Source organism: Dermacentor variabilis, chromosome 9 (assembly GCF_050947875.1).
Source record: "Dermacentor variabilis isolate Ectoservices chromosome 9, ASM5094787v1, whole genome shotgun sequence".
Classification (NCBI taxonomy): domain Eukaryota; kingdom Metazoa; phylum Arthropoda; class Arachnida; order Ixodida; family Ixodidae; genus Dermacentor; species Dermacentor variabilis.
This window is the reverse complement of record NC_134576.1, coordinates 91,717,094-91,734,280: the sequence shown is the minus strand read 5'-3', so window position 1 is coordinate 91,734,280 and position 17,187 is coordinate 91,717,094. Positions and strand designations below refer to the sequence as shown.

Below are 17,187 nucleotides of genomic sequence, written 5' to 3'. Positions count from 1 at the left end.
TGATTGGTTTCGTTGGTCCCACCAAGGTCAAATTAATGAAAGACACCACACCAACTTCTCTATTGCTCACTGCACGAGTTGTGTTAAGAAGACAGATTGAATGACAGATTAGAAGTGAACTGCCATGCATGTGTTGCCTTGTGCCTTCTCAGATTCGAAGAATTTCTGTATGACTTTAGGAGAACCGAGGGAGTGGTGACGTGGCATATGCCATTGCCACCCCTTTGATGCCGTCAGTGAGCAAAATGGCACCTGACAGACAGCGATACCGAGCCAAGACAGAGCAGCAGATTCGCGACTGCAGCTAGTGGCGTAGACCGTTCGAGCATCCCGCGTCATCACATGGAAGTTGAATTCTTCGCTACTAGAAGTTTGCGCGAGTTTCGCAAGACAGCAAAACCAGTGCAGCACTAGGCGATAGCTACTGAAATGCGAAAGCATGGACGGCGCGGAGTCGACCAAAAGCGAAACTCTTCGACCAACTGGATCGTTGTCAGGGTTATTACAATGAGTACTTTTTTTCTAAAAGTGAAATAGAACTGGAGAAGTAGCATTTTATTTCGTATTATAATACAATACAAGGATGTCTTGTGCAATGAGTGGTTGAGTACTGGTGACAGAATTGAACTCAGGAGTGCTTTTGTCATCGGGCAAGTACTTGAATGTCCCGGGGGAGTCTCTAATTATGTCCTGCATTTACCTCAATTTCTCAATTATTAAGGCTTTGTTCACGATAATACTGAAACCTTAGAGATTCTCAAGCATTATTTTATCATTTTGGCTTGACTTAATATTTGCCTTTAATGTCCCTTTAAGACAGTGTGCCGTGCTATAAGTAGGTAGGGCACAACTGCAGTCTTTTAACAAGTTGACAACTCTTCATTTACTGTACTTTCTGTACGAGGCCTTCTGAGGAAAGACTCCCCTACCGATACCTCCAAAGTATTCAGGTACCCTGCTGCAGACAACTGTTAACGACTTTCTTTCAGCTTGTAGAGACCTTATGGTAGCACCACTTTTTTATGGCATTGCTTAGACAAAATTTGGCAATGCTTCTTTTAACCATTTTCGACTGGGCATGTTGGATATACCAGCCTAGAGCCAATAAGTCCTTATTACCTTATAATACCACCCATCAACTCCAGTTTTATAGTTTAAAAAAGTTGAGAGCATAAAAGAAAAATAAAAGAAATCACCGACGATTACGATACACCCTCACATGAATTTTGAGCACATCTGTCTAGGTGTTTTGAATCCACGATATAACGTGGTAAAGAATTTGATTCTGAATGACAGGGTGCTCTCAGCAGCAGCACTGAGCCTCTGCTCGGGCAGCTCATTTAGCAGCAGCAATATATACGAAGCATTTCCACCGGTTGTGTCACTCATTGTTCAGAAATAAAGCATGAACACGGGAACCTGTGGCTTGCACGGAGCACACTCTATAGCGTCAGCTGCGCTGCAGGTGCAAGTAGAACGTGCGTAGTGGGTCCATGCCAACGGTTTCCACACTCGCCGCATGCCTGGTCACCAGTGGCACTCTACTCTTTTCCTCACCCTTTTTCCACAGCCTCCTCAGCTCCCTGTCTCATGGTTCTTATAAACCCTCCTCTTCACAACTCTTCGCTCTTGCTGCTTTTTTATCCCGCGCTGTCTGCCACACTCACTTTCATCTTTTGCTGTGCTAGTTCGCTCGATTACTAGCTCGCTGCATGATCGGGCATTTAAGAGCTGCAGTCTAAAAATATATAAATAGATATATGTGTGTGTGTGATATATAATAACAAAATAAGCCTTCAAAACATTTCCACATGTAGGATTGCAGCAGTGCATTTGGTAGTTTCTTTTCCTGCTTCTTCCTCAAATCAAGCAGCCAGATGATTTCGAGTTTGTCTGTCCCCTTAAAATCAAATTAAGTCAAGTCACTGTACTAAATTCTGCTATATTCGCTATTGCTCACTGCATGAGTTGCCTTATGGAGACCCCACATTCAGCGACACATTGGGAGTGACTTGTCGTGTGTAATAATAATATTTGGGGTTTTACGTGCCAAAACCACTTTCTGATTATGAGGCACGCCGTAGTGGAGGACTCCGGAAATTTTGGCCACCTGGGGTTCTTTAACGTGCACCTAAATCTAAGCACACGGGTGTTTTCGCATTTCGCCCCCATTGAAATGCGGCTGCCGTGGCCGGACTTGTCGTGTGTGTGTTGCCTCGTGCCTCTTCAGATTGGACTCGTCAGAGCAAGCCTTCGGGCAAAAGCGACAGTGATATGGCTTCTCGCCTGTGTGTATTCGTATATGGCGCAAAACACCCTGTTTCTGGGTGAATGCCATGGGGCAGAGATGGCAGCAGAATGGCTTCTCGCCGGTGTGGACACGCACATGTTTGTTCAGGTCAACCTTCTGCTTGAACACCTTGCCACAGTAGCTGCACTTGCGCGGCTTTCTTATGCGGGAACTTTTGACGACGTTGCACACGCGACGCTGTGGCAGATGCCTTCCCTTGTTCAGGCTTTGTTGAGGAGACAGCTCCAGCCGGACAGGTTCAGCAGCGAGGTCTGCACAAAAAAAAGAGGGGGGGGGGGACATGTTCTTAGAAGATATGGTACCCGTCGGCTTCCAATGCTAAGAAGCACTGTCACTCACCGTTGTGAAGCTGACAATTATCAATGAAGCACACTGCCATATGTTACACTCACCACATGTTAACGCAAAGGGAGTTGTACACATGTACACATATGGCAAAGCTACTAATGTACAGTGGAATTTCGATATGATCACAGCTAATATGAATTTCCGGATGATACGAATTTTTCTGTGGCCCCGGCCAAGCCCCATTACTTTGCAGCGTGCTAGAGAATGGTTGTTACGAATCAATTTTCGACCCGCGTCGGTTGATACGAAAATTACCGAAGACAAAAGTGTGATTGGCAAAAGCCAGACGCTGCTGCCGTGTGCACTCCGATTCATTCGCTTTCGTGTCTGGCGATATCGCCTGTTGCTGCTGCCGCTTTCGTTCTGCTTCCCTGCCTTCGGTACCCGGCGATCTAATCAGTCGCTGTTGGCGTTTCCGTTCTGCCTCCCTTGCTTTTGCATCTGGTGACATGTTCAGTCGTCGCATGCGCAATCGCTCCTTTTTCTTGTGACGTTTGGTGTTGGGGGAATCCGGCGTCCGCTGCCGCTTCCCCGAACCGCTTAGCGTGGCATCGCTGGACCGCTTCGGAGCCATGCCTCTCACTCACTCTACTGCAACGGGAGGTGTCGCAAAAGAGCGGAGGTGCAGCCATAGGATAAAGAAACCAGCTGCCATCGCCGACGCGCGCGCTCATTCTACTGCTGTGTGACGTCACGGTTGCTATGCACAGCTGCGCCCCCCACCAGCGCCGGTTGCTAAGGAGGGGAGGAGGTTTCGCCGATGCGCGGAGGAGAGGCCACAGTTGGCACGATTCCGGCGCACGGACGGACGCGACTGCGCGCAGTCACGCGATTTCTCCCTTCTCTTTTGGTACGGAGGCGCGGACGCGGCGCCGGACAGCGCGGAGGCCGCGACAGGGCGCGAAGAGTTTGAAGCGGTGGCACTTTTGTTGCTTTTCCTCCTTTTCCACGTGCCATCAGAACGAGTGGGTGCTGTGCTTCGGGCCGCGTTCCTCGTGTTAGACGTGGGCGACGGCGAAGGCCCACCACCGGCAGCTGAAACGCTGCACGCATTCGAAGTTCTGAGGCTTGCTACGGCCGCGGATGAAATCGGCGACGACACGTGCACACGTTTTTATGGATTTGAACAATGTCTGCTAAATGACCTGACAAAGAAGCAGAAGGACATTAGAGACTTTTTCTTCAATAAATAAATGCTTTTTACATAAGTGTGCCTGAGTGAGTTCACCTCTGACTCTTTAATTTAGCTAGTTTTGATTGTGTTTCGATGACATGAATTTCGGCTAATACGAATATTTTTCGTGACCCCGTGAGATTCGTATCATCGAGATTCCACTGTACGTGAATTGCGGGAGGTTTATGTAACAGGCTTGTATGTGGCTCAAGGCTTGTCAACACAGGCTTTCAAGGTGTAAGTACGAAGGCAGGTCCCATTTACAGTTTTTATGTTTTTTTGCCATTGGTCACAGAAATTAAAAAAAAGATGGCACGGTGCAAGAGGAACCCTAGTCGTTCTTGTTTTTTGCATGCCTTTCGTGATGTTCTATAAAAGATAAGTTGAAAGCTGCAGCTCCTCTGTCAGTTAACAGCCACCAAGAGCATTCCATGACTTGTACATTCTGCAACCAGTGATAAAAGCTTAATACAATCTGCTGCCCTTTGTAGAACTACAATTCCATCTGCATGGAAAGTAATCTCCACTGGAAAATAATGAAACAATACTAGCTGCACGACGTATAGCACATCATACCAAGCAGCCAGTTCACTAAACCACGCAGGCTGTGGTGTCATGTCGTGTGCAGCAGTGTGACATCTGCACTTTTCATCCCAGCCCTTTATGCCAAAAGTTCGGCGTGTTCAACAGGGACGTGCCAAAAGTAGACATTTACTACATGCATGTCATATTGTACTTGTATTCTTTCTTTCCTTTTTTTCAAGGTTGACGCCTGGTGTACAAATTTCTTGTTATACAAGCATAAAGCTATAGTGACTTTCAAAAACCTGGCAAAACTGAGATGTAGAAGTCAATGAGTACAAAGATAACAAATAATAATAAGTAAGACTGAAAAATGCCCATTATATATTAAAAAAAGTTATGGTGAATACCCCATAGAATCGTGTACGGGCTTTACCTGTTTAAGGGCCACACCTCCAACTTGGCAGACCAAAATTTGGGAAAGAAAATTTCCAGCGGAGAAGCTATTGCGTTCACTGTCTGGACGCCATGCGCACGCATCGGCAAATTTTTGCGTGCTGCGTACTTCTGCATCCCACTAGCAGATGGCAAGAGTCGTTTAGAAGAGGTATATAGTATCTAGAGCTATCTAGTAGGGGCCCTTAGACGGGAATGAACCAAATGGTTCGGTCTCGTGTCAGGGCCGCACCCTGTCAAAATTGTGAAAAATATACTGCGGCTTTTAAACAAGTCTATACAGTAGACATGATAAATCAGAGAATGGGCTCACAAACACCTGAGCAAAATAGCAATCCTGTACATGTGGCAAGGAGCCCACAATCTGGCTCAAAAGACCACCTGCCCTTCCATTCAACTTCTTGAAGTCACTGTCTTTTGTTTTTCACGATTAACTTGCGTCAGATGAACAGGTCTCCAGAACCCCTATTGCAGTTTCGCTATCTGGAAGAAAAAATAAATAAATAAAATGCTTTGTAAGCTTGGAGCTACACTTTCCTTTAGTACAGCAAGCATTATTGTTGAACCATCCTCACAAACATGTTGCAACACACACGCACAAAGAAAGGGTAAATTTCACATCACCTGATGTTCTAGGCCCACCTAAAGATAAAGCGCATAGAAATGCACAAATAGAAAGAGCTGCAAGCTGCGATTGTGGCTTTAAATTTTATTTCATTATAGCTGTTATTCTTGCATGGTCAACAACCTCTGCCAGCAATGTACACATTTTGCTTTATGCAACTAATTTCAATGATCTAAACACACATTCTAGCACATCAGTCAGGAAAACCACTGCGTGACAAAGATATTGCAAACCAAAACAACAGCGTCACAATTTGTTACGCACTTATTTGCTACATCTGCCTTCTGCACGAGCGCTACAAAGAAAGCGTTCTCCATTCACGTCTCAATTATATGAACAGGTTGAGTGGCATTAGGCAGGGCTTTCTTAGTTTTATTATTTGGCTGTTTTCTCAAACTGTAAATGGAGTAAGTTTTGGTCTGCAAGCACGTGGAGTTATAGCATTGCATATACTAAACCACAGAAGATGTATGAAACATGCCAGCCTTGAGATAACAACATGTTTAGAAAAACTTAGGCCACAGCTGCTCAGTCATCATCAGCCTATTTAAGTCCTTGCCAGCGCAAAGACCTCTCTATTATCTCCAATTTCTCCCAATTACTCACAAGGGACCTTGATCATGACAATGTACAGAAGAGTAAAATTGGGTTGGAGTACACACAGCAGGCATTACCAAATCATTGCTGGCAGCTTGCCACTATCTTTGAAAAGATATGTGTGCAATCACTGGATTCTACTGGTACTAACATATGTGGTAGAGACTTGGAGGTTAACAAAAAAGATTGAGAAGAAATTAAGGACTGTGCAGCAAGCGGTGGAACGAAAAATCATAGTCGCAACCTTACAAGACAGGAACACAGTGGTGTGGATTATAGAGCAAACGAACGCGGCCGATATTCTAGTTGACATTAAGAGGAAGAAATGGAAGCATGACAGGACACATAATACCCCTGTCACACGGCACATGTAATGTCATTTGCAGCAAATGAGGTTATGTCTTGATGCCATTTTTGTTGCTTCTACATGGCCGTAGAGAATGACATTCACAGCTAATGGCATTCGCCCACTGAACTCAAGTTTCCTGAACTCATGCAAGTTGGACTTATGTAATCTGAACAACAGTGGTTTGGCAAGAAATAAGTTAAAATGAAATGTAATCATAGTAAAGGTTGTCATAATTTCTGTTATTAACTTTTTAATAAATTTATATTTTTTTGCTGTAAGGCACGATAGTTGCAGTTTGTGCAGCTATATTGTTGTTCCCAGTCTCCGACTGGATGCTAGTACCTCTTGTTGGCCATGTTTACAAATGCTTGTCTGCTTATTTTCCGTTTCTGCATACAGCTTTCAAAATGGTGCAGCACTAAAGCCTATCTACCAACCACGAAAGCCAACTCTGCAGATTTGTCAGCGAAGAATGAGAAGCAAAAAGCGCACATGACCGAAGACAAGACGCACGCGCTGCTGAAAGTGTGGGAAGACCACCTCACCGATTTGCGCAGGGCGAAGCGCAACCTGAAATGATGCATGTTGATTGCCGACTGCCAGCATGCCGACAAACATCGCCATCAATTGCGACTGCCATTTTGTACACCCGTTTATACAGGGAACGCAAGGTTGCAATGAAATTCGGTATGAATGTTATTTACTATGAATGACATTACATGTGCCGTGTGAAAGGCTATAATACAAAGGCTAGATAATTGCTCTATTACAGTTACAGGATGGGCACCAAGAGAAGCGAAGCATAGTCAGGGACAGCAGGGAACTAGGCAATGTGGTGAAATTAGAAAATTTTCAGGCATAATATGGGGCAAGATAGCATAAGACAGGAATAACTGGAGATTGATGGGGGAGGCCTTTGCCCTCAGACATAAATATGCTGGTGATGACGACGAAATGTTTCAGCTGCTTTGTCAACAATTTCTGCCAGTGACGCACGTCATATACCATGCAGCCAACTTCCATTATCTCAACACACACTTTAGCACACAACTGATGAAAAGCACTGTGTGACAAATATTGCCAACTAAAAGAAGACACCAGCACTAGCTCCAGCACTGTCACCCACACGTTATGCACTGCTCTGTCAAACTGTCTTCTGCATAAGTGCGACAATAAAACTGGCATCCATGGGAAGCATCAAAGAAAGTCTCATGCTTCACATTCCTTACATGGTCAAATCCCATCAGGTGCGAAGTCACCAGAGAGGTTGTATGGCAAAATGTTGACATTTCTGATGATCAAACAACATTGTGTCGCATTGTCATGTTATGCATGTGCTGCCATCACAACCAAAAGATGACAACAGAGATGATGATGAAGACACACATGATTGTGCAATGGCAGAGAAAAAAAAAGTGAACAAAAATGAACTGTCGGAGAGCACCGTGGCGCATCCGAGGAATGGGGAAGTGATGTCATTGTGAAAGGAGAAGCAAAGACAAGAAGGCAGCGTAGGCTGAAGAAGCAGCTTGTCGGACTGTGGGTCCAGAGTGTTGCCTATGCCTGGTGATCCTGAGCCTGTGGCTGGTGTACGTCAGTAGAGCACCAACCACAGCCCATAAGCTCCTGGCCTACCTTCCTGGCCTAAGTCCCTACCAGAAGGCCCTAGCCACAGCAGACACTCGCCATTTGCTTTCAGCCAGCATCTGATGTGCTCCAACCTCTAAACAGGGTGATGCGTTAACTTTGGTGTTTGACCTGTGTAGTTTGGCAACTAATTTACAGCTTTACAGCCAGCGTGTTTTAATGTGAGAGCATTAGTTGGCTCATCGTGTGACCCCGAAGTCGTCAGAAAGCCATGGCAGAAAGACGGCACACAGATTATGTCATATTCGTCTAAATAAAAATAAAAAGTGGCCACGGTGAGGATTCGATCCACCACCCCACTGCCACTCCTACCGCTATGTAGCCGAATGCGCTAACCGCTACATTGCACCACCACTGCAAAAGGCAACCGTGATGATTGTGTTTGAGCCTGCGCACGTGGTAGGGTTGTGCCTGATGGTCGATTCACTAGATGGTAGAGCAAGTGGCGGCAGAGCAAGCACTGAGGGCTGCAGCCACTCGCTCTGCCTTCCGCACCCACAGACACCGAAGCCGGAGTCCACAGTTGTGATGACAAATAAGATGCAATTTTAGGTACCGTCAGATGACGACTATGACATCGCCCGGGGGTGTGAGGTTGAATTCACCCATAAGCCTGATGTATCGTAAACAACATGGTGCCGCTCAAAAAAAGTACTGTCATCGCTCAGCAAAGTGGTGTCATCGTGCTGAAAAATGCCGTGATCAAGAAAGAACATTCAAAGTAACGTGCGTGAAACACTACTTCATTGAGAATTCCGCAAATAAAACTCGGCTGACAGATCGCAATATGGCCAGTTTATCGTCTTGCGTTGTTGCGACCTCAAAAGCAACAACATTTTCCTGCTATACTAAACTCGGCGGCATAATTCAGCGACACACTCAGTGACAAGTTAATGCTGTTGCATTTACACATCATAAGAATTGCTTAGGTGCCGCCACAGTTTTCTAGTTCATATTTCGTTAATGTCCTGTGTTCTTGAAGGCAAAGTGTGACTGTGTATGTGTGCAACAGAGAGTATACGCTTCATTGTTTTTTCAAAAATGTTTTCTTACTTCAAAAGTTCAACAACTTGCTGCGGTGAACATACCTACACATGACATAAATGCAGAACCAGAGCTTCGGGGGGGGGGGGGGGGGGGGGGAGGGGGGGCTAGGCTGGACTGGGCCTCCTTAGACCCATGGTGGGGGACAGATGAGCTTAGGATGGGACTGAATAATGTAAAGCTTCCACTCACATTGGCTGCTTTTTGAAAATTGCAAACGGCATCCAATTCATTTTATTGCTAAGGTACACAGCAAGATGTTTCAGGGCCGCCTAAAGGTTTGTTGTAATAAAGTTAATGCTTCTGTAAAAGCAAGAAGGTCTCCTGGTGACAAAAGGTGGCATAAGCCAGGAGGGACGATAAGAGAAAAGACAGGCGGCAATGCCACTTTGATGTTTGTGGTGTCGTAGAGTATTCCACAGTATTTAAAGGAGGACATACTGGCACTATTATCGCTGTGGGAATTATGGGTGGTACATACATATTCTTGCATTATTTATTACACATCATCTTTCTAAATTTCCAAGCAATCATGCTTTTCTAAATGCACAAGGGCAACATGTCTCAACACACATTAATACTGTATTTACTCGCATAATAATTGCACTCATGTAATGAACGCAGCCCCCACTTTCCGAATCAAGAAGTGCTTTTTTTCCTCCTTTTTCTCGCATAATGGTTGCACCAACTTGCCGCCGTGAAGTAGGAGACACATGGCACGATTCGGCGTCTCATATGGCGCCCGGCGGGTGCAATTATGTCCGACGCCATGTTGGACGGCGAATTGTACCATCTCTCCTACTTTTATGGCGATATCAATTATACTGACGCTCAAGACGCATTTTTGCCGTCGTCATTGCCACGCGCCGCAGGGTGTAGGTATGAGTGAAAGCTTGCGAGGGAAGCCAACGATCGTGGCTCACGTGTTTCGTAGAGTAAAAAGCCCCGGGGGAGAAAGGTGCGGCGGCTTTGTATTCTGTCAGCAATTTCGTATTGCACAACCGCGCTCGAGGTGCGCCGATGATCGCAGCTTAATCTCCCACATATAATGGAGGAAAGCGGGAAGGAAGCACACCGTCTTCCATTGCCCGCATGGCGCTGAGGTGGGGGCAGCGTTTTATTTGCGCAGCAACTGCGTGCGCGGCTACAGCGTGCCTTAATTACCTTCAAAGCAATCTGCATCGGGGGCTGAGTCGATGGCGGCTGATACCTTCGTGCGTGCTGCGTTCTCGCAACTCAGTTTGTGTTGAAGCGAATCTTTGAAAGTTTATACAGCCAGTAAAACTATTATCCTTACTTCATGTACCCGTCTACACATTTGCTATCGCAATCACTGGTTCACATTTCGAGCGAAACTGCCTTTTATGGAAGTGGCTGCGAAAAAAAATTCTCTCACAATTTTACCTCGCATAATAAACGCACCCCCAATGTTGCGCATATCTTTGGGGAAAAAAAGTGCAATTATTATGCGAGTAAATACGGTAATTCCAGCGAATCATGGCATTATTAACAGTATATTTTGTTGAAAAAGATTAATTTTCAAAGCCACAACGTTGTTTAAAGCCGTAAGGACGAAGTTTAGGAGAATACATTCATTTCCACGTTGGCTGAACTGCCATACTTGCAGCTCCTGTGGACCACTAGCACCAGGCATCCCTCTAGTGACTCATGCAGTAAACTGCCTGCCTGCCCTCTTGACATCATTAATACTGACGAGTGGTCGAGACGAATCTGGCTGAATGTTTATTGAAAATGGAGGATTACAATGCATTCCAAACGAGTCAGAGGCTCAACTTGGCCACCATTTGAGAATTCTTTCTGCGCTAAAGCTGCCCGAATATGGGGAAATACGGCAGAATCCACGACAACACTCCTATGCAATGATGATGCAGCAAAGAGCAAAATTCATTAAATGGAAGCTTGTCAATACTTTACCATGTAGCACAGTCAAACCTCGTTGCAACTGATGCAGAGATAACAAATTATCAGATATAACAAAGCAATTAAGAATTTTTTTCTCCCTGACATCAGTGTGTAACGAGTAATATGCTCCTAGCAAATATTGGATAAAATGATACTATTTTCGGGTGAGATGTGACTTCGTTAAAACGAGGTTAAACTTTAATCAATTAAAACATTTTTCAACCAAGAGAATGAAAAGAAAGTTTACAAAGAATCATTACTAATTTGAATTGGTTTAGTGTTTCTAAGCATCCCTTCAAGACATGCTCATAGCATTCGTTCATTTACAGGAACAACAGCACTGTTTATGGCAAAAGTGACTGCATAAAACTGCAATGTGCAGAAAGTTTAAGGAAAGGCAAAAAAATTGTCATCCGCATAAGTTTATCGGAAAGCTTCACAAGTGATGAACTCGTCCCGGTCCAGAGATTCAACACGGGCCTAACACATCTACGAGGTCATCGCTCTACAACCCAAGCTATCTGGTAGGCTAGAAAATCGTGGAGCGAGGCGGAATCAGTTGACAACTTCAAGTACAGGAACACTGCTTACAGATGACGAGATACTGAAGTGTCCATCAAAGCCTGTGTTCATAATTACTGAGCCTTACTTCTATTGCTCTATCAAAAGATTTTTCAGCTGCTACAAGTCGCTTTATTAGACCATACAGCAAAAAGTGCCCAAAGAGTCATACACAACAGCTGTCTTATTCCTCAATCTTGCATAATCTTGTTGCCTTTATGTGGTCATGTGCAAAACCTTAAAGGCCAACTCCAACAAAATTTTGGACTGAGGAGAAATTCTAGTTTAAGGTAGTGTAGATATAGGGGCGCTTTTGTGCAAAATATTTTGATGACAATATGATTGGAAGCATGACAGAATGCTCGCTAGAACAGCTGTTTTTGATACCAAAACTGGGAAGAAAAAAAGATGCTGCCATTATACTGCTCAACGAAAGTGATGCATGATTTAGAATGCATAGCTTCTCAGCATGACGTATGAGATTAGACGGTGATCCCAGCTGCCCGTGACACACTGGAAAATCTTGGAAGCGACAAGCTGGGCCTAACCTACCATTAACCACTAACCACCAAATGCAAGCATTGTCTCCTTGGTGCTGTTTATGGACTGCTAATAAGATAGTTATGCAATTACCAGCCTATGGCTCTGCCAAGATTGCTTCAGTGGTGTATACTATTCATTCATCACCAACATATAGCCAAAGTGAAATTTCGGTGAAGTTGTCTTTCAAGACAGCTTGCTCCAATGATCAGATGAGCTTTTGACTAAACAGAAGTAAATGGTCAACGCAAACATAAGTAAGAATGTAGCTGAATCAATTAGATTTGTACGTAGTGGACGCACCTTGAGCCCTATTTCCACAACTGGAACATGTGTTCTAAGGTACACTTGAACCTTGTTATTTACTAGTATTTTACACTTTTGCAACTAAAATACACATTTTAAGCTGCAAGCAAACAGTGAACACCTAATCACTTTGTTTGATGTCCTAGATGTTTTATTTTTCGGTTCTGTTACAGCAGTAGAGTACTCATTATAATAAATGTCTTCATCATATCTGATAATCTATTACATCAATGTTCATTACACTAGGGTTCAGCTGCAATTATTTAGAGAAGTTAGGCAACCAAGGTAAAGACCCTATTGGAAATAAACACACAGATTCTAATGTCTGCCACTTTAACTGATCTGTTTCCATTTTAGAATTGAACACAAGGGCTGCTTGAATACTCCATATGCTGCACTTTCATTAATTCGAATCTGACTAATTCAATCTTTTAGTTCTATGTCAGCCAAATGTCCCGGCCAGTGCCCACATATTTCTATGGCCCAGAATTTTCTCTACATCCTCAAATTGGTCTTCACCAGAAAGTTCGAACTTTACTGGTCAGCTCAGACACACACAATCCAAATGGTGATCACAACGACCGCTGCATCTGTCTTTGCTGTGCTAAAGGAACATGAATGTGTCAAAAACTTGTTACCTCCAATCGAATACACGTTTTCAGGCAAAACATCCTCAGGCGAAAACTGCAGCTTACACTGAACAATTACCATATTTACCTGTTTCCAACACATTTTTTCCCCCCAAGAAAATCCATCAGAATATTATCTTCACAGTGCAATAAAATAAGAAAATACACCAACAGCATATTTGCTGACATGGCGACAGCCTACTCCGAGAGCCAGGATCATCGCTACTGTTATCAGGTGTGAACAGAACCAGTTTTGCACATAATGGCAACGACAATGTGCTGCTAACAGTTTTTATTAACAAAATCTCATTCGAAAGATCACTTTGCTAAGCTAGCGGTAACGAAGTCACAGCAGCTGTTTTCAGCATTCCTGAGAATTGCATGCATCACAGCATGAACTAGCAATGTGTTTAGTATGGGCATACGTTAACATCCCATTTGCGATGATTGTGCTGTACAGTAGAAGCTCGTGGACACAATCACGCTTCATACGATCTCCTGGTGCCAACGATAGCGATTGAGGACACAAAAAATGGCCCAATACAGTCAGGCTTGTTTTTCATCAGTTGATACGTCCCAGGAAAACACAATATTTTGCACCAATGTTCAGTACCTTGCCAAATTGTGATCGTACGACTCGTTTTCTGGCTGCTAGATGTAAACCAGAACAGGCTCAAGGCAAATGCACTCAAAAGCTGTAGGTACTTGCCAGAGCAGCTTCCCCGCACTACTCTCTTGCCATTGACACATGAGAATGTTGGCACGCGTGCATTCCGCTTCTTGTACCAGCATATTTCATGGGTCGTGGCACGTCGCCATTCACAGCTATCGCCATCAACCCTATTGCGATAAAGATGTTCACCTATCTGTTTCACTGTGCACGTGCATGCGATACATTGTCATTGAAAGCATACTGCACGCTTTTCAAAGGCGATAACCCAAATGTGCCATCGTTCCCTGCTATAGGGAGCGTGAAGTGAGCACCATGTTTTGCTCTGGTGGCATCATATTCCGGCGTTGTCCACCAGCTCAATTCCTTTAACAGAGGAGTTGTTTAAGCTTTTAGTTCTGCCATGGACCATTACAAGAAATCTACGCACAGCTGTGCGCTGTCTCACGTTGCCTAGCAACCATCTGCAAGAGCACCAAGCCATATAACCTCCTCGCACCCCACGTGCGTAAGGCGGAGTTGTGGCGTCACAGGCAAGTAAAAGCTTGGAACAGCCAGTGCGGCGACACACCTCTCGCCTCCTCTACTCCGCAAGTTTGTGCTGCTGCCATGGGAAGACCGAAGAAAGTCTGGACGACCGTAGAAGCGGCTTACCAGGAAGAGTGCCGTTCTGCCAAGCGAGAAGTGATGCGTCGCTGTCGTGCTGATCCGGAACACCGTGCCGAAGCTGCGGCTGAGAAGGGGCGACGCCGAGTCAAGGATCCAGAGTTTCAGTCCAAGGAATGCGAGAGTCGGCACCGGAATGCTCGACGTTGCCAAGAAAGCAATCCCAGCCTGCCACTACTCGAAAACTTCCAGGTTCAAGCCCACTGAGAAATGGGGGTACGCCGTTTCCAGAGCAAATTTCTAGGCATCGAGTTTGGGCACAGCTGTCGCGTCTGCGACCAACAAGGAAGCTCAGCGCATGGCTCAGCGGGACTACAATCGATGAAGGAGAGCCAATCCTGCCCATCAGGCCGAGGCCACTGCCCACAAACGCCGTTGCCAAGCCGAGTATACCGAGATTTGGGCAGAGACAACGAACACTGCCGATTGAATGCTCGGCACTTTTGGGAATCGGTTCCGGGCCTATGCATCACAGAGAACTTCCAACACCAAGCCCGCAAATCCGTGGGAGGTGCGAACGGCCGCTTCCAGTGCGAATTCCTTGGCATAGAGTTTGGGCAGAGCTGCCGCATCTGTGACCAGCTCTGGTTCGATGTGTATCTCTCACAGTGAGCTCGGTGAAGAACTTTGAACAGGAGAGCTCTGCCTTGCAAGTGCTTCGCGAAGCCTTCCCTGACACCACTGACCACGATGATGGTCAGACGTAGAGGACAAGGACCGGATCGAAGATGATGACGACTGGTACTGAAGCACTGTATATAAATAAATTGTGTTGCTTGTACTGTGGCTTCTATGCATGTGACTTGCTAAGGCTTGTGTGGCTTACCAGCCTGGCTGTGCATGACCTCGCAAGAATTTGGCAAAACTTCGCAAATCTTGACAACACTCAGTAAGAGCATAGTTAATCCATGTATGACCTCATAAGACAGCAAAACCTAGCAACACTTGGCGTGAGCCTAGCCCCCAAGCCATGCATAACATTGCAAAACTTAGCGAAACCTAGCAACACTTAGTGTGAACCTAGCCAAGCCACGCACAACCTCGCAAGACTTAGCAGAACCTAGCAACACTAAGCAAAAGCCAGAACTAGCTCCGCTAAGACCCAGGGTTGCACTACTAGTGTGAACTGCCTACGTTTTCATTTTTTTTTTGTTTTCATTAGTCGTCTCAAAACATTACACAATAGGAAAACGACAATGCTCATCTGAGGCCGCTTGGTCCCCACCGGCTCGATGTACGTCAATGTCTCATTCTGCAACCATTGTGCAATACTTCGGCTTACGTAAATGTAAACTACAGTTGAGCCTGATATAAATTTTCAATAACCTTGAATCATATGTTTTCCCAGTAAATGTGTTTTTCACAATTTTTTTTTTCAAAACACATTAACGAGCTTCTACTGTAGTTCAATAAATGCGGAATATCAAGCATGTGATGGATCATACAAAGGACTAAATTCTGTGGCCCACAGATAGCAATAACGCGCTGTTCAAGAGTTATCACAGTGGGCACTAATTTGTAGATAGTGTCTGTTATATGTACAAAGTGCTTGTTTTACATTTGGGGCCATGCTAGAATCGGGTAATAGTGCCAAATGAAGCAGCGCTGTGTCTGGTAGTTTCTTCTGCATCTTCCTTATTTCAACCCCCTGATATTTGATTGATATTGGTAGCCCCGTCAAGGTCAAATTAATTGAAATCACTGTACTAAGTTCTCTATTGCTCACTGCATGAGTTGCGCCAAGAAGACCCCGTATTGAGTGACACATTGGGCGTGACCTGTCGTGTATGCGTTGCCTCGTGCGTTCTCAGATTAGACTCGGCAGCGCAAGCCTTCGGGCAAAAGCGACAATGATATGGCTTCTCGCCTGTGTGTGTTCGCATATGGCGCGAAACACTCTGTTTCTGGGTGAACGTCATGGGGCAGAGATGGCAGCAGTACGGTTTCTCGCCAGTGTGGACACGCATGTGTTTGTCCAGATCAAACTTCCGCTTGAACCCCTTTCCACAGTAGCTGCACTTGCACGGCCGTTTGCTGACGTGGTGAGTTGCGACGTCGTCGTACACAACATGCTGCAGTAGATGCCTTCCCTCGTTCAAGCCTCGTTGAGTGAACAGCTCCAGCTGGACAGGTGTGGCGATGAGGTCTGCACAAGAAAGGGAGAGACATGTTCAGAGAATACATAGCACCTGTCGGCTTCCCATGCCAACAAGCACTGTGGCGCACCATCATGAATCTGTCAATTGTCAATGATGCACACTGCCACATATTTCACACACCACGTGTTATCCAATAGGTGTCGTACACAAGTAGGAATGGTACTAATGCACACGGTGGCGCCATGTTAATGTAACAAGCTTGCATGTGGCTCAAGGCTTGCCGACACAAGCTTTCGAGACATAAATACGACAGCAGGCGTCATTTACAGTCATTGCGTTATCTTGCCATTGGTCCGAGAAATACTTAAAAATGGCACGGTGCAAGAGGAACCCTAGTCGTTCGTGTTTTTTGCATGTGCTTCGTGACATTCTGTAAAAAATAAGTTGAAAGCTGCAGCTAATCTGTCAGATAATAACCATCAAGAGCTTTTTGTGATGTGTGCATTCTGCAACCACTGATAAAAGCTTACTACAATCTGCTGCCCCTTGTACAAATACTGTACCATTCCATTTATATGAAAACGAATCTCCACTGGAAAATAAAAAAACAGTACAAGCTGCATGACTTATAGCACATAATACCAAGCAGCCAGTTCACTAGAACACACAGGCTGTGGTTTCACGACATGTGTGCAGCAGTGTCATGTCATGTCTATGGCA

General features: G+C 45.1%; 1 protein-coding gene across 1 annotated transcript in view; it reads right to left on the bottom strand.

The window, feature by feature from the left end:
* Positions 1 to 17,187, bottom strand: part of LOC142558444 (uncharacterized) — a 105,122-nt gene that overhangs the window by 63,073 nt on the left and 24,862 nt on the right. The window contains exon 6 of the mRNA XM_075670578.1: positions 16,095 to 16,537. Coding sequence (XP_075526693.1) covers positions 16,095 to 16,537 — 443 coding nt within the window. The remainder of the gene's footprint in view (positions 1 to 16,094; positions 16,538 to 17,187) is intronic.